The 19,505-nt window shown below is 37.5% G+C and overlaps 1 protein-coding gene across 1 annotated transcript in view; it reads right to left on the bottom strand.

Moving 5' to 3' along the window:
- Positions 1–10,060, bottom strand: part of LOC124286736 (multiple inositol polyphosphate phosphatase 1-like) — a 41,699-nt gene extending 31,639 nt beyond the window's left edge. The window contains exon 1 of the mRNA XM_046723161.1: positions 9,259–10,060. Within this exon, the coding sequence (XP_046579117.1) occupies positions 9,259–10,024 (766 nt within the window). The 5' untranslated portion in view covers positions 10,025–10,060. The remainder of the gene's footprint in view (positions 1–9,258) is intronic.
- Positions 10,061–19,505: the final 9,445 nt, after the last annotated feature.

The raw sequence follows: 19,505 nt of genomic DNA, 5'->3' as shown, positions 1-19,505 counted from the left end.
TGTCTCAACATGATCACATGCATCATATTTGGTACACCTCATCATGATCACATACATCATATTTGGTGTGTCTCATCATGATCACATACATCATATTTGGTACACCTCATCATGATCACATGCATCATATTTGGTGTGTCTCAACATGATCACATGCATCATATTTGGTACACCTCATCATGATCACATACATCATATTTGGTGTGTCTCATCATGATCACATGCATCATATTTGGTACACCTCATCATGATCACATGCATCATATTTGGTGTGTCTCAACATGATCACATGCATCATATTTGGTACACCTCATCATGATCACTTACATCATATTTGGTATGTCTCATCATGATCACATACATCATATTTGGTACACCTCATCATGATCACTTACATCATATTTGGTGTGTCTCAACATGATCACATACATCATATTTGGTATGTCTCATCATGATCACATGCATCATATTTGGTGTGTCTCAACATGATCACATGCATCATATTTGGTACACCTCATCATGATCACATACATCATATTTGGTGTGTCTCATCATGATCACTTACATCATATTTGGTATGTCTCAACATGATCACATGCATCATATTTGGTACACCTCATCATGATCACTTACATCATATTTGGTGTGTCTCAACATGATCACATACATCATATTTGGTATGTCTCATCATGATCACATACATCATATTTGGTGTGTCTCAACATGATCACATACATCATATTTGGTGTGTCTCATCATGATCACTTACATCATATTTGGTATGTCTCAACATGATCACATGCATCATATTTGGTACACCTCATCATGATCACATGCATCATATTTGGTATGTCTCAACATGATCACATACATCATATTTGGTATGTCTCATCATGATCACATGCATCATATTTGGTACACCTCATCATGATCACATACATCATATTTGGTGTGTCTCATCATGATCACATGCATCATATTTGGTATGTCTCATCATGATCACATGCATCATATTTGGTATGTCTCAACATGATCACATGCATCATATTTGGTATGTCTCATCATGATCACATGCATCATATTTGGTGTGTCTCATCATGATCACATACATCATATTTGGTATGTCTCATCATGATCACATACATCATATTTGGTATGTCTCATCATGATCACATGCATCATATTTGGTATGTCTCATCATGATCACATGCATCATATTTGGTACACCTCATCATGATCACTTACATCATATTTGGTATGTCTCATCATGATCACATACATCATATTTGGTATGTCTCATCATGATCACATGCATCATATTTGGTATGTCTCATCATGATCACATACATCATATTTGGTGTGTCTCAACATGATCACATACATCATATTTGGTGTGTCTCATCATGATCACATACATCATATTTGGTATGTCTCATCATGATCACATACATCATATTTGGTACACCTCATCATGATCACATACATCATATTTGGTATGTCTCAACATGATCACATACATCATATTTGGTGTGTCTCATCATGATCACATACATCATATTTGGTGTGTCTCAACATGATCACATACATCATATTTGGTATGTCTCATCATGATCACATACATCATATTTGGTATGTCTCATCATGATCACATACATCATATTTGGTATGTCCCATCATGATCACATACATCATATTTGGTATGTCTCATCATGATCACATACATCATATTTGGTGTGTCTCATCATGATCACATACATCATATTTGGTATGTCTCAACATGATCACATACATCATATTTGGTGGGTCCCAACATGATCACATACATCATATTTGGTATGTCACATACATCATGATGGTATGTCTCATCATGATCACATACATCATATTTGTGTCATTGTCATGATCACATACATCATTGGTATGTCATCATGATCACATACATCATATTTGGTATGTCCCAACATGATCACATACATCATATTTGGTATGTCTCAACATGATCACATACATCATATTTGGTACACTCATCATGATCACATACATCATATTTGGTATGTCTCATCATGATCACATACATCATATTTGGTATGTCTCATCATGATCACATACATCATATTTGATGGTCTCATCATGATCACATACATCATATTTGGTTATGTCCCATTATGATACATCATCATTTTGGTGGGTCCCAACATGATCACATACATCATATTTGGTGGGTCCCAACATGATCACATACATCATATTTGGTATGTCCCAACATGATCACATACATCATATTTGGTATGTCTCATCATGATCACATACATCATATTTGGTATGTCTCATCATGATCACATACATCATATTTGGTGGGTCTCAACATGATCACATACATCATATTTGGTATGTCCCAACATGATCACATACATCATATTTGGTGGGTCCCAACATGATCACATACATCATATTTGGTGGGTCCCAACATGATCACATACATCATATTTGGTGGGTCCCAACATGATCACATACATCATATTTGGTATGTCCCAACATGATCACATACATCATATTTGGTGGGTCCCAACATGATCACATACATCATATTTGGTATGTCTCATCATGATCACATACATCATATTTGGTAGGTCCCAACATGATCACTTACATCATATTTGGTATGTCTCATCATGATCACATACATCATATTTGGTATGTCTCATCATGATCACATACATCATATTTGGTATGTCTCATCATGATCACATACATCATATTTGGTATGTCTCATCATGATCACATACATCATATTTGGTATGTCCCATCATGATCACATACATCATATTTGGTATGTCCCAACATGATCACATACATCATATTTGGTGTGTCTCATCATGATCACATACATCATATTTGGTGGGTCCCAACATGATCACATACATCATATTTGGTGGGTCCCAACATGATCACATACATCATATTTGGTATGTCTCAACATGATCACATACATCATATTTGGTATGTCTCATCATGATCACATACATCATATTTGGTGGGTCCCAACATGATCACATGCATCATATTTGGTATGTCTCATCATGATCACATACATCATATTTGGTGTGTCTCATCATGATCACATACATCATATTTGGTATGTCTCATCATGATCACATACATCATATTTGGTATGTCTCATCATGATCACATACATCATATTTGGTATGTCTCAACATGATCACATTACATCATATTGATGGTATGTCTCAACATGATCATGTTCACATACATCATATTTGGTATGTCATCATGATCATTTGGTATGTCTCATCATGATCACATGCATCATATTTGGTATGTCTCATCATGATCACATGCATCATATTTGGTATGTCTCATCATGATCACATACATCATATTTGGTATGTCTCATCATGATCACATGCATCATATTTGGTATGTCTCATCATGATCACATACATCATATTTGGTATGTCTCATCATGATCACATGCATCATATTTGGTATGTCTCATCATGATCACATACATCATATTTGGTATGTCTCATCATGATCACATACATCATATTTGGTATGTCTCATCATGATCACATACATCATATTTGGTATGTCTCATCATGATCACATGCATCATATTTGGTATGTCTCATCATGATCACATACATCATATTTGGTATGTCTCATCATGATCACATCACATCATCATTTTGGTATGTCTCATCATGATCACATACATCATATTTGGTATGTCTCATCATGATCACATACATCATATTTGGTGTGTCTCAACATGATCACATACATCATATTTGGTATGTCTCATCATGATCACATACATCATATTTGGTATGTCTCATTATGATCACATACATCATATTTGGTCTCATCATGATCACATACATCATATTTGGTATGTCTCATCATGATCACATACATCATATTTGGTACATCTCATCAAAACTCAGCAAATGCATAGCAAAACACCAATTTGATAACTGGCTGGGAAGATAGACAAAGTTACAATATGATACGTATCATGACAGTGAGGTTAACACAGGAATGTCACTTACAGGTGGGCCTGTCAGACTTACAGATGAATATGCCCTCAAACGTGTATCTAGTTTATGAATTTAATGAAAATACTTCAGAATTTACTTTGAAAATTTACGATAGTCTTTAGTATTGAAAAGGTAAATATCTGAACTTGTCATTATCTGTTGACATTTGTATGTTTCTGAACAAGATGGGACAAATATTATAATCGTGAATATGAAAACCTAGTACAATTAAACAATGCATGAAATTTATCTTCAATATCACCAGAATCACAATCCTTACATATAGCAGTTAACTGGTCAACACAGTGGAACTGACAGCTATGATTCACAATTAAGCTAGGAACAGAATTTTTTAATTTGCCAGACTCCCCAATTATCTCTTTATCATTTAAATTTGTGATGTACATTTCTGTTCTAAATGATACTTTACACCAGGAATAATGTGTTAAAAGGTTAGATGTACATTCTGATGGTGTCTGTTTTAGATATGAATATCATTTACTCTTTGTTCATCTGTACCTAAAAAGGCTTTCAGGACCAAAATATTTTGGTCAAGCCATACATGAGCAAATCCACATTTAAGCTTCTTGTACATCTGAAACCCAGTTATGTACTAACATTATCATCAAACCATTTTTATGATTTATAACATTGATGGGGGATCATGAAATTCCACTTTCAATAATCAAAGGCTTTTTAAAGTCCCTGAATGAATAGTTGAAACTACCTCCTTGTTTACATAACCCATCGCAGCTTGTGTTTCACTCAGTTCATTTAAGTCAAGCCATATTCATAATCAGGATTATTCCAGCTGTATGATGACGAACTGTAAATTGTCAAGTCTGGACCAGACAATCCAGTAATTGAAATCATCAAAACCTCAGTAAATTGAGCATCAATCTATGCAAATTGGGACCTGCTGACATGTGTCTGCCTTCTTAGTGAGCCTGAACACCTGATCCCATTAGTCACCGCTTCTGACAAGAATGGGTCACTGAAGATCAATTCTAACAGTTAGTAACACAGATTTTCACACTGACTGACTGACTGAGTTTAGTTTTACGCCGCTTTTAGCAATATTCCAGCAATATCACGGTGGGGGGCACCAGAAATGGGCTTAACACATTGTGCCCATGTGGGGAATCGAACCCGGGTCTTCGGCGTGACGAGTCAACGCTTTAACCACTAGGCTACCCCACAGCCCCCAGATTTTCACAAGTCCATAGGGCCGGTAATGTAGCCATGCCCAACATTTAAAATATACAAAATAAGTGAAGATAAGGTACAAGAGCATCTTCTATGAACATGTGAAATTCTAAGGAAATACAGTGATCTCCAGCAGTTAATTGCTTGAACACTTCAATAATTTTATTTGTTACAGTTCTGTTTGTTACAGCATATATTAAAATGTTTAGATCATCATCTGTTAAAATATTCTCAATGCAGTCAATGTGGTCAACACAGGAAGGTGAACAACCAAATTATGTTACATACTCATGAACGTGGAACAAATGGATTGCAAATATCTAATATACATATTTCATATTTTCAATGCACTTGTCATTATCATGCACAGGCATGAAATTCATTAGGTATTTGTTTATTGATGCTTTACATGTAAAACCACAGGAAAACAAAAGACTATCTCTGATAACAATGATCAACCTATGAATCAGTTGGGTTTGGAATGACAATAAATGATAGAAATTGTAAAAGGGGTCTACATGCATTTTCAAACCTGGGGCCAAAAGTCATGAAGCATGCAGTATATTTGTATAGTATATTTGAACTCAGTTTAACAATGTGGATGTAGCCTTGCAGGTTGCCTTGTTTGGGTCACAATCACAATCTAAAGGTGCTCATGATTATTCATCTAATTTGTTCATCTGGCTCTGAGGATAATACCAAATTTTAGAGACCAAAATGTTAAAATATTGAGTAGTAGTGCATTTTACCAGGCACATTTTTTTTTAGATTTGAATTAATCAGAGTTAATCCAATTAACCAACACCCACCACATGATCACAGACTTGATCAAAATATAAAGTTTCCTCAAATTTCATTGGATACACTATTTAAATTCAACTGATCATATATCATCGGCAGAATTAAAATTATAAACTATTTTTCGCAATGTTGAAAAACAACGATTCTTGTTTATGCTTCCGGCAGCTGGTCTACAATAGCATTGTCAAAGAGCAAAGTAACGATGTTTCAAACATCGAGGAAATCATTAAATAAATTGAAAACAACAATAACATTTATAAAAGTTGTCCAACGTTACATATAAAATTACTATTTCCATACTTTTGTGCGATCATGCAATGTAAGTCAAGTCACTGACAAGTTACATCTCGCTTTCACCGCCTCCGTCTTGACGCTCGCACACGATGCTTAATGTGAAAATATATGCATGAAGCATTTTGTCATAGGCCATAACCTAGCACGATATGTCCAATACGCTCCATAATTTACGATAGGTAGCGATGTCTTTCTTAATATGTTCAGAATAGCATTATTTTACCCAAAAACTTTCGTCTTAATCTAAAAGTTTTAGTTTACAAAGAAGGTATCCATTTCCATAATATGATTGGCTGCTAAGGTCACGTGTCTGATTTTGACCAATCATGACCCTTATAAGCAGAGTGTAGTGAAAAGCGTCCGTTAGAAACCAATCTTTATCCAATAAAATTGCTTCTTACAAATGTGAAAATACTCTCGGCAAGAGTACAGTGATATTGTTGATGTTCAGAGCTTTCAAACGATACCGCCATCAAACGATTAAGCCTCTATGTAAGTGACACGTGCCACTCACTAATTAACAAGAAACTGATTGACACTTCTCTCGTTTCTGAATAATCTCGGAAGTCAATACCCAGCTAATCAACAAAATGTAAACACTTGCTTGTTTATACAGTCAAACTGCCCACTACATGTATTAATTACTCTGGGTAAGTGTTACGTACCACTCACTGATTAACAAGATACTGATTAACACTTCCCGCTTCTGAATAATCTCGGGGAGTCACAGCGAATTGTGTTGTTACATCATTTGGACCTAATTGCATCAAAGGGTTACGCCGTCTTTCATGTGCCGGTTTTTACAGATTCGTTTTCATAACAACTTGTTCGTTGGGACTGAAAAACAATGCCGATATCCTGAATAGACAGATGCCGATGTTTACAGAAGTTTCTAAATGATAATAACGTGCATTTCTGCCGGGACCGAAACTTTGTGCCGATGTAGACAGAGTGCCGGTGTTAAGAGAGGCCGGTATTGGCAGAGTCCACTGTACTTGGTAAATGAGGTAGCTAAGCCATACCCTACCTCACAACTAATCCTAAAAATCATGAAGGGGAGTTTGTAGTGTCCAACTCTAATGATTGTGAAAGCTTGTCTCATTGTAAAAGGGTACCTACCTGTAATCATGCTAATCATAAGAGGGTGCTTAATCTGAAAGGGGATCCATGGGAAGTGGGATAAGGACTGAGTTCAAGACTCCCAGACAGCCAATCAATTTTCTCAGCAGAATCAATGGGCATGGTAACCTCACTCCATGACCCATTCATCATTCAACACAATGAGATTTTAATTCTAACAGACTCACTCAGTGGGCTCCAAGCAAAACAAAACCAAAAACACCAGAAACCAACATAAACTAATAAATGAGATGCCACAAATTGCTCAGGATCTATACGCCTTAATCAAAAAGGTAGAGTTCATATGGATATCTTACAGACATCAATGATTTCAAATCTGCCTTAAGTCCCAGAGCTAAAGACATTCATTTTGATCCAAATATAGGTTCAAGAGTTTGTCAAGTCCTCCACTGTCACTTAAGGTTTGATCTCAACGCTGACAAACACAACAGACATATTTCTTGTCATGATACTGTTTCATATATTTATGTATATTGGAGCGGTCTTCATATAAGTTCTTTTGAGCTTGTTGACCAATCCAGTTCATGAAAATTCTGTCGTTGCTTTTTCATGAAATAAATGAAAAACCATATGGATCCCTGCCCATGTTGGTGTGTTTGGCAACGAACATGCCGACCAAGAAGCCAAAGCGGCTTAAACTCCCAGAAGTTAACTCAGGTAAACATACCCTTATCTAAAAACGAAATAAAAGCCTATCAAATTCAAAACAAAAAATCTTCCTAGGGTGGCAAAAGTAAATACCAAAACTCAAATTCTAAACTAAAATATCTACTAAAACAAACACTCAAAAACAAAAATATTACCATAAATCCAAAAATATTGACCAGAACGATAACCAAATTACAAACAGGTCACACAAAATTAACTTCCCCTCTACATACAAGCAAAAAACACCAAACAGTGAGTGAGTTTAGTTTTACGCCGCACTCAGCAATATTCCAGCTATATGTTGGCGGTCTGTAAATAATGAAGTCTGGACCAGACAATCCAGTGATTAACAGCATGAGCATTGATCTATGCAATTGGGACATGATGACATATGTCAACCAAGTCAGCGTGCCTGACCACCCGATCCCATTGTTTGTCTCTTACGACAAGCATGGGATCAATTCTAACCCAGATCTTCAAACACCAAACAGACAAATTAAAACACTGCAATGAAACAGAAACGCCTGGACACGTCCTACTACACTGCATACACTACCAACAACACAGAATGGTGCTCCAGAGTTCACTGGACAGAAACACCTAACACTCCTAAGCCCACTAAATAACACCCAAACCTTCAAAGCCTTAGGTATATTTCATTTCAAAACCGGCATTTAGGTCACTTATAATCCCACATAACCAACTAGTGCTAACATAAAAAAGATAATACAAAAACAAAACATAAAATCAAACAAAACAAATACCAAGCAAACCATCCCATAGTTGATACCCCTTACACCTTCTGGCAAATTTCCGAACCTAAAATTCAAACAAATTTAACTATGCAACACTAACGCCCCATTCAGGTTGCCACATCTGGCAGGCCTGTGTGCAAAATACACATTATGTTGGAAAGTGCATCTCCAAATCATCATCATCAAGGACAGAGTTGGATGTAACCTTCCGTAACCCAACCCAACTAACCCTAAGGATCAAAAGGTATGTGAAAAATGAGCTAGAGTCGGCAGTATGAACCAAATATCACTATAGTAAGCTGCGTCAACTAATCTGCACTCTGGCAATATATTGTAACAAGATATTTGCCTACCTGTTTTTAGGAGATCTTCTGGAATTCCCAATTTAGAACTGACTTTCTTCATAATGTTGGTCATTTCTTTCCCAGAAAGAAATTTATAAAATTCCATGATAGCAGTTTTATTCTTGCCAACTGTATGAATGTACTTTTGACACCTTTCATGAAACCTCAAAGTTTCATCGCTCAATTCCGAATCCATGTCTCCTTCCTCGGAGTCGCCCATTAAAGCCTGTAAAAACCCTTCATGGTAAGCATTTCCACTTTCCTGAGTTCTCTGTTTGCTTGACACAAGAAATCTAAAATTTTCCATATCTTCATCTACAAATAACGATCTTAATCGTCTTGCAGTTCTGTGACCAAGATGAATCTGTTCCTCTTCCCCTAAAGCCATTAACATTTTTTCATTATTTTGAGGAAAAGAATTCTTCCACTCTTTCAGTGGTTGAAATTTGTCAGAAGTCAATTTATCATAAATGTCCTTGTGAATCTTCGATATGCTCTGGACATCCTCAAGACCTGGGTACCTAGCACCATGTCGCATGACAGAACTGGAATGTGCAGCCAAGCATGAAAACGTCCCAACTTGAACGGAATTAAACTCGTCTTCGATAACGATTTCAGGTGGCGGATGAATGAGCTCGTAAGCAGTTTTAGACCCAAAGTATCTCTGGACATTTGCGGTCCCGGTTGTCAAAGACAGATGTATGGAGATTAAGAGAGAAATCACAAGGAATTTGACATCGCCTGGAAAATTTGACAGTTTCATGGCCGCTGACATCTTGTCAGTTCCGCAGCAAATACTATTTCCGCGATGCTCCACTCTGAAATCATAAACATAAGATTATGTTTGGTTTGGGTTTTTTATGCATTAGGCTCAGTTATAATCTATTTGTGAAAGTGAACAATTATGGAATTTGGCCCCTGGAATTTTGTTAGCAAACATTTTACGAGCGAGGTGAAATTATTACATGGAACGTCACGCAACTGCACGTTTTGCACGGGAAGTGCACCTCATCACAAGTACCGAGAATAGGCAATAAGAACAATGAGTGGTGACGGAAAGCAGATCCAAACTTCAATCCACGTAAGTATACATGGTTCGGTTCCTAATTGCAAGTGTCGACGAACGTAATTTAAATGCAGCATTTTGGATCCACCCAATAGTCAACCAATGTTTGGTAACGCATGGATGCCTGCAATCGTACCAGGACGATAGGCATCGTTGTTTGCGGTATCAATCACTGTATTGTTTGGTCTAGACTCGATAATTTACCGCTGTCAAATCTGGAGCCCTGGAATGTTGTTGTGCAGTGTTAAATAAGAAATAAACAAGGCTTCAAATTAACGTGAAAGTTCTGTTCTTTGGGTGTGTCAACTTCATGATTTCAGATATCTGAAGAAGACTCAACACTTATTCTCACTTACCCTATGATTGAACAGTTAAGATAACATTGCAGATATATCAAGGGAACTGTTGGTGTCACCCCATTAGTCATACGTCTTAAATAAACACATGTTGATTGCTCTTACATATGAACCCTTAGTACCTCTGTAGGTGAATGGAATGACCCATATGAAATGAAATAAAAAGAATTTAGCAAGAGTTTACATATTCTTATAACAAGTATAAATATATAAAGCATTTCTTCAGTTCTTCTGTCACATGTATAACACATTTCTTCAGTACATTGGTCACATACTCTTTGACATATAATTTCATTAGTGTATTTATTTTTATGACAAGTATGTAGTATTCCAAGAAATTATTAGGAAAGTTGTTTTGGCAAATAAGTTTGTCGGAAATCGTGTGACAGCGTATCTCAATATTCGACCACTTCTTTCTTCCATAGAGTATTTCCTTAAATCTGCATAATAGTTAATTCGATTCAGAAATGGAATTATATTCTTACCCCGCTTTTCTAAGAACATATTCAAAACAATCTGTATGCAGAGTAGACTATTGAATTATGTTTGACTATCACCTTATATCTCGCACAACAAAAGCAGACGAAGTCTATTGTATTGGAACATGACTCTTGTTGTTAATTAATCCGGTCCATTCCGTATGACTAGTGGCCATATGAGAAATGGGCGTATGACTAATTGGATACAACCAAACTGTTAATCAGGAATTTATTCCCTGTTCATACTAGAAAACATGGTATTTCATAGGCAGAATTAAAAAGTAAAAGTGGCTTTTATAAAACTGGGTCCCTACACAATGATACAAACGAACCCCCATACCAGGAACATCTGTGATCTGGTTTAGGCCATCTTTATATACCCCAAGCAACAAATTCTTTGATTCCCATCTCCAAAGTGGCTTTGGCCGATTTTGAAAATGCAATCTTGACAGTACTTTCATTTTAGATATTTGCATTCTGCAGCTATGGATGCAAATGTAAATTCTTGAGTGATACATTGAGTAAATGTTCACATTTGTTTTTACATTTATATGTCCATAAATGAAAAAAACAACCATGTTTAAGTTCTTGCAAATATATACCTGAACAAAAATAAATTCACATGACTGCTTATTCACACACAATCACAGATTAACTGCAGGTAACAGTATCCTGGTGTCAGGGGTTTTCGACGATGTAAGACAAAAACGTGACTTTTTATCTTTAAAATCATTTAAAGTTTTTTTCACTAACTGTGAGTGTTAAAGGATATATTCGTTCATTTCACACAAAAATATCAAGTGTTTGATGACATCGTATCGGCGAAACTGTTGCCACTCTCCACATCCGGGGATTTTGTATGGGTTTTCGACTATGAGCCATATTTTTCACTCCGCATTTCAAGGGAGTGTTGTGATCACATGGCTTCCTATTTATATGTTGCCTGTCACTAGCAGACAACTGAATTTTAGCTTGCTATTTTTTGTTATAAATGCAACTGATGTTGCATCTGATGTGGTATTAACAATCTCAGGTAAATAATATTTGTTTGCTTTTTATATAAGTTAACTTCCAGATTTCTATTGTCAGTAAAACTTCTCACGACAGCGACTGGGCATCCATCCTATTGATGAAACTGCTTGTGCACTCCAATTGTGCACGTACTCCCCTGATATAGCACGAGCAATGCAATCGTCGAAATCACCAGATTGTCGAATTCATCTCGTTTTGGGATATGAAATCAGTGAAGTTGTTCAGCACAATATTGCAATCCAAATCCCATCCATTCTGTTATTAGCCAGTTAATAAACAGTTGGCCGCTACTGTGGTCTTATATATCTCTGGGTTTTTCAGAACATAGTCAGTGTTCATTCTAGGCCATGCCCTTGTGCCATTCACGCATTAATATTTAACATGGCGCACTGTACAGGTATGGGCGGGTCGTGTCGGCGCATCCATAAATGTAAATCTGAAACGCATCACAAGTTTGTTTTCTCTTGGCAACTCAAGCAAAACTCAAGTACTTCTTCCGTGTATCTTGTTGACCTCACCTGGATTAAAAGTTTAACAAAGGAAGTGAACCCATGCTAGTAACTAGTAGTGTATGGCTAAAAAGTCACAGCAATTTGACATGACCCACAATATTTTCTAAATGACCCATATAACCGAGTGCTGGTGGGCCATGGGTTCACTTTTTAGAAATGTTTGAATGAACAGAGCATATTATCACAAAAAGTGACCTTTATTGTTAATGCTTTCTTTAGCCAGTCAAATGCTTTGGAAGAAGTAGCAGTTCAGTATTAAACATTTCTGTGGAATTCAGAAAGTACATTTCAGATACACTGGAATCATGTTTATCTGCACCCCCTGATATCCAGACGATATTTGTGTGCTGACCAGACAGTATTTGTGTGGAATGAAATATATATACCACATAATATCATTGTTTTTTTAGACAGCCAGTTTCTGGATCCAGACAGTGAATTTCAATTACCAAGAATGCAAAAAAATACACTATTGTGTCTCACTTAACAGACATACTTTGATTAAAAAAGTCATATTAGTTTTATATAGAACACACTTTATGGATAACAACTTCTTTTTATTCGTGAGTGCGACGCTTCGATACAGATTCTTGTACCGTTGTCATGCGCGCCATAAAGTGTGTTCTATATTGTACTTCCCAACTTCTAAAATGCCACTCAAAGAAGTTATCCGTCGTCAATATTTGTTTTAGTTGGACATTAATATGCAATGTAAAGTTTTCATGATCAAAATTGGAATGTACAAGATAGCACACATGTAGCCTGGTAATGGCCGTTCCCTATATTAGTGTTGGTTATCGCTCACAATATGCAGATTGATAATCAGAGATAAGTAATTGATTGTAGTTGTAAACCCCAACACTAAACTCACATGGGCGGGACACAGTGATAACATTGTGTAAAGTAAACAGTCGCTGATTAATACCACAATCAAGTTGATCAACGATACTTGACGAGTTTGTCGTTTACATTGCAGGTTTACGAGTCAGGAAGTTGCATCAGTTGTTTATGTGTTGATTTAACAAACTTGACAATAAGAAACATACTTTCTAAAGTTTAATTTGATGGTTCTATTATTATGAATAACCAGTTAACCACTGTAGCCTTAACCTTCACTGGTAAAGTTCAAGCTGGTGCATGGACAGTATATCTTTCTCTTAAACGATGATATGTCATGTGTTATGTCCTAAAATATTTGTTCCATGTTTCCATGATACATCAGGGATTACAATGACTGCTTATACTGCAATAACGAATCACCACATGGCTGTTTTTTGGACGTTTTGCAATCAGTAATTTAAGTCATGCATTAAATGTCTGAATATCACACTTTTAAAGCTAGAGTATATTTTCTTTGTATCCGTACAGTACTCAAATTTCTTTCATACTATGTCTGATTAGGCTATATGCAGGCAATTCAATATAGCGGGTAGCTGATGCAGTACACGAAATGTGATGGTCTTGTATGCAGCGTGTGAATTTCGTCAGCCCGTACATATTGGGATTTTTGACAACACAAATATGTCGCAGTATATAACTGAGAGAAGTGAGAAACAATATTCAATTGATTGTAAAATAAACAGTCACGGAAGAATTATGTCAATCATTGCCGACTATCATAATACAATGTTTAAATATGATGTAAAATAAGGGTGGTAATAACTGAAATGTCTGTTTTTTGGTATCTGTAAGGGTGTATGGTGCATGATGTACTATAATGATTGTATGGATGAATGGTGGATATATTTTGTGAACTTCTACGACGACAGGTGTGCGAGTTGCATGTGTGAAATTGAAATTTCACTACACACGCTTGATTACCTGGCTGTTCTACCAGCATGTCCTCATGGATTCAGTGGAAAGGGGAAACACTATGACCAAGGATCTTATTTTAAAGGATTTGAAGCATAAATAATTTTTGTCAAATTAATGACTTGAAACAATAAATAGGCATAATTTCTGGTTTACAGTTTCTACAATTGTGGTTATTATTGAATTACAAAAGTCCTCTGAAACTATCATATATTGTAATTTTATGAAGAGAGATTATCTTGGAATTGGTGTTAGGATTTTATTGATTGATCGACATTCTAGAAGTTGGTTGGTCAATAATAAAGCACACAACTTTATTGATAATAACTTCTTGTTTATTGCTTAAAGTGATGTTTTGGCATAGGTTCTTACACTGTCTTCAAGCGACTACAACCAAGTGTTGAGAAGTATGTACAGTGCACCTTGGTTGTAATGCCACCCTGGATATAGCGCGATGGTTTTGCCAGAACATATTTCCTGCCTATATAATACCATGGTTATAGTGCCAAACTGGATATAATGCCATTTGCCAAGGGGTTTTATGACAAAAAGTAATTTTACCCTGGTTATAATGCCAATTGCACTGGCTGCATGTAGTGTACATTCCTTAATTGGTTAATTAACATGAATCAAATTAATTGACCAAAGTCATTAATGCTGTAAGTAGTCATGTAATCCCAGATAGGATAACACATGTGACAATACACTTCCTGCCACCTACAACAACAAGTCACCTGCAGCCCCTATAGATGCTGGGTTTATCCAGTCATTCAAGGCTCATTACAGGATGGGAGGTGAGGTGAAATTGGGTTTAACGTCGTGCTTGAGAATATTTCGCTCATATGACGACGTGCATGCGTGCGTATGTGTGTATGTGTGGCTGCTTGTACTAGCCCAGGCTTAAGCTGGTTTTATAGTGCTAGCCCACTGAGATACCATGCCGCAGTGAAGCATGAATACCCCACTCAGACACATTATACTGACTCCGAGCCGACCAGTTCTTCTTGTACCCATTAATGCCGAGCGCCAGGCAGGGACCAACAAGTACCTTATTTTAACGTCTTTTGGTATGACGCGGTTGGGAATCGAACCCGCGACCTTCCGCTCTCCGGGCAGACGCTCTAACCACTACACCACGGAGGCGGTCCATTACAGGAAACATCAGCTCAATCACCTTGTATATTACACAGGGCCACTATCTGTCCTACCTGGTTATAATGCCACCCTGGATATAATGCCATATTTTCTCCTGGACAAACGGTGGCATTATAACCAGGGTAGACTGTATTCGTACTATGTCTATTCGTACTATACTATTCCTGCTATGTCTTCATGCGTCCATGCATGGAGTGCACCAATCGATTAATGAAGGCCATTGGCACCTGGAACCACACTCTGAGAAAGGCCTGGCGCAATAAATCGTCTGTGTTCAGCCTTGGTATGACATTATTCAGGCTCCTCTGAATTTCATCCCAAAGATGTTCAGTTGGGTTTAAATCAGGACTAAGGGCTGGCCACTGCATAATGTTGACACCGTTCTGCTGTAGGAAGTCCCGTGTAGCTCTGACAGTATAGGGCAGGGAGTTATCATGCTGGAAAATGTTGTTCCGGTGACGTGCGAAATGTGGTATGATGTGGGGTCTGAGAGCTTGGTCGATGTAGCGCACCGCTGTGATGCTACCTCCTCTCCTTGGACAAAGGTTCTGGAACACCACAGGACCCACTGCCTGGTTTAGGCCTATTTCACCCCATACCAAGATGCTTGTTCCTCCCGAAGAGTCTCTTTCCATAACACATTGGTCTGAGTAATGCTGGCCATGTCGTCGCCATATTCTTGTTCTGCCATCTACAGTTGATACGCCGTATACCGACTCTCATCTGTCAACAGAACAGTTCTCCATTGCCTGTATCGCCAGTTTTGGGGTTGTAGGGCAAACTGTAGACGTTCACGCCGATGACGAGGGGTGAGGATAGGTCTACGGCAATGGAGGTTCCCACTGTTAAGACGTCTGCGTACTGTATCAGTACTGATTGGTCTTCTCACTGTCTGGCGTGCTGTTTCGGATGCCTGCATGAAGGGATTCTGTACATGCTGTCGCACAACATGGCGGCCTTGTCGTCTTGTGGTCACCCTTGGTCTGCTAGTACGGGGGCGATCATTTGTGGCGTTTGTGCACCGGAAACATTGCTGCAGCCTGTAGATGGTCCGAACGTTCAACTGGAAGTGATTGGCAACGGCTTGTGCAGTGTGGCCAGCTTCAAGTCTTCCTAGCGCCTGGTTCCTCTGAGCTGTCGTGACTTGCGCCATCCTGCTGACGTTGTAGTGTGAATGTTTCAACCGGTTTTGGGGGTGCATTTTATAGGGCTGGTCCTTGTGAACAGCACGTGCAGCATGAGTTGCATGAAAAACATGGTGAACACCGTACCATATCCGAGATCAGGTTGTGTTTTTGAGACCATTTCCTGGGTTCCATTCTGAGTTTGGGAAGGAATGTCTTTGCTCAAGTAAAGTTGGAGATGTTGTCAAAAATATACCATCAAAACATTGAATGAGTTTACAGTTATCCGTTTCTGTGAAGGAAAATTCCAAACTGACGTTTCTTTTGCTGCTTAGTATATTTGACCTCTGCACAGTCTGGACAGAACATGTTTGACTGCTCAGTATTCATGTCATCAAAATCAACATGGCTGATTGTTTCCTCCCCAGCAGCCTCACCAATGTTACATTCAACATCACAATCTGTATCCACTAAGCATCCTTCAGCACCCATCAGCCACATTACGTGGGGAAACAATTGGTGACACAGCAGAGTTTTCTCTGTTGCCTCGAGGTGTTCATCCTGGAAAATGTCAGTGGAATATTAATATCCACACTGTTTCAGGGTAATCTTATCTTATGACTACCAGTTATGAGATAATTTATCATTATCAGCTTTAAGTTACTGTTGTGGAGAAAGACATAATGAACATAATCACTGGGATACTTGACACAAGTCGAAGGTTGAAATTGTTCTACTTAACAAATGTTCAAAATATTGAGAAGCTTAATTTAAATATGCTGACAATTGTTTTATAAAGTCCCAACATTACGTAGAAATGCCTGATACAATGTAGTGTCTACAACAAGACAAATGTAGCCAGAAAATGAACAAACATTTAGCTGTATTCTGGAATCACCTGGGCCTCATCTTTGTGGACAAGGGCCACCTGTGGGTAAATGTAATATGATGCATTAAAGGGACAAAGTCAGTTGTGTATTGACATTCTTGGTAAACTTCAATTCAACATTTAATGAAGGATTATTGGTATTTAAATGCCATGAGTAAATGAAATTTAACCCACAGGTTCACACGGACATTTACTGTTAAATGCCAATCACCTTAAAACACTGATAAATAAAATATTTGGTTCTATTCCAATTTACTTTCTGCTCTGACTTTCCTGGCAACTGAAGATACAAAATATAATGTGCAAATATCACTCAATATTACTCTGTGTAACTCAGTGTCGAACAGACAAGTGTGTTTAAGATGCATGTCCAGGTGCGGTCATGTTGATGTGCTGTATGAGCGTAGACAGGCAGAAAAAGTCAACACGCCATATCAAGAGATGAAATCTATGCTAAGATATGGTTGAAATATAGTTGAAAATAGATTCATTTGATCAGAATGATAATAGAATCGAATAGCTATGGTTGCAAATTTGGAATCCAATGAATTCCAATGAGTAAAGCATAAGTAGTACAGAAATTGCACTAATATTTATTAGGGTGTTGTTTTCGCCAGATGAAATCAGGGCATTTTGCTAAGTTGACGCTTCAGGCTGCACCCTTTGTAATGCGAAAGGATTGTGTAATGGAAGGTGTGATGATTACTACAGTGAGAGGCTCCTAATGTTTCACGTGAAGTGTTTGGTACATTTAATATAACTGTCTATCAGAAGCATCATATTGTTTTGTCCTGAATCCATTCTGCACATTTCTGCGTCGTGTAAAGCCCTGCACGTAATTTCAGTTGGCATGCACTTTATCTAAATCTGGCAAGGCGATCTATAATGAAGAAACTTTTTTTTTCCAGAACTTTTAAAAGTTACAAAATATCTGGTACTCACCATAATAAGTTACAGCAATGAAATCAGATGGTCTGATGTGGAAATATCGCACAACACTGAGACGAGTGAGAGCTGATGGCTACCTCATCTTGCTTGATTCAACGCTACTTCAAATAGCAGTCAACCATCATTTCAGCAAGATTTGACCTCACACACGTCAAACCACCTCCACTGCACCAGCTAAAGACAAAGCAGATCGTCTCAGGCACTGTAATTATTGTGCTAGTGAAATTGGCGCCTTTAATTGGTGAAGTGGTAAAGGGGGATAACTGAGGAATGTTCCCCATTTGATAAATTAAGGATGTATCTTAAAATGGCATGTTTTAAGTTTGGAATAGAAGAAAAGAATACAAGGGAGGCTACAATAGTTTCAGTAAATATTCAAGGGTAATGTCCGGGGGCGGTGGGGTAGCCTAGTGGTTAAAGCGTTCGGTCGTCACGCCGAAGGCCTGGGTTCGATTCCCCACGTGGGTACAATTTGTGAAGCCAATTTTCTGGTGTCCCCTGCCGTGATATTGCTGGAATATTGCTAAAAACGGCGTAAAACCATACTCAGTCAGTCAGGCAAGGGTAATTTCCAACTTAATGTTTCATCACATAAACCAGAAACAATATATTCATGATATATTAAAGTCTCTATAATCACACTGTTAAGTCAAATGGTTTACATTTACTGACTTTTAGTATCTACACATAGTTTGCCATTCACAATGATCAGATGATTATAAAAGTCAGGAATAGGCTCATGTTTTAGTTTTAGACCTATTTTTTATGTTTTATGCTGGAAACCTTTTTTTTCAAATTCTCTCAAAACAAATCAATAACGTGAATCTTTTTATCTCTTTACATTAATAGATATGCTTTGATATTACAATAGACATTCATGACT

The sequence above is a fragment of the Haliotis rubra genome, unplaced genomic scaffold (assembly GCF_003918875.1).
Source record: "Haliotis rubra isolate DU_JTF1 unplaced genomic scaffold, ASM391887v1 Scf39, whole genome shotgun sequence".
NCBI lineage: Eukaryota > Metazoa > Mollusca > Gastropoda > Lepetellida > Haliotidae > Haliotis > Haliotis rubra.
This window is presented reverse-complemented; position numbering and strand designations above follow the sequence as displayed.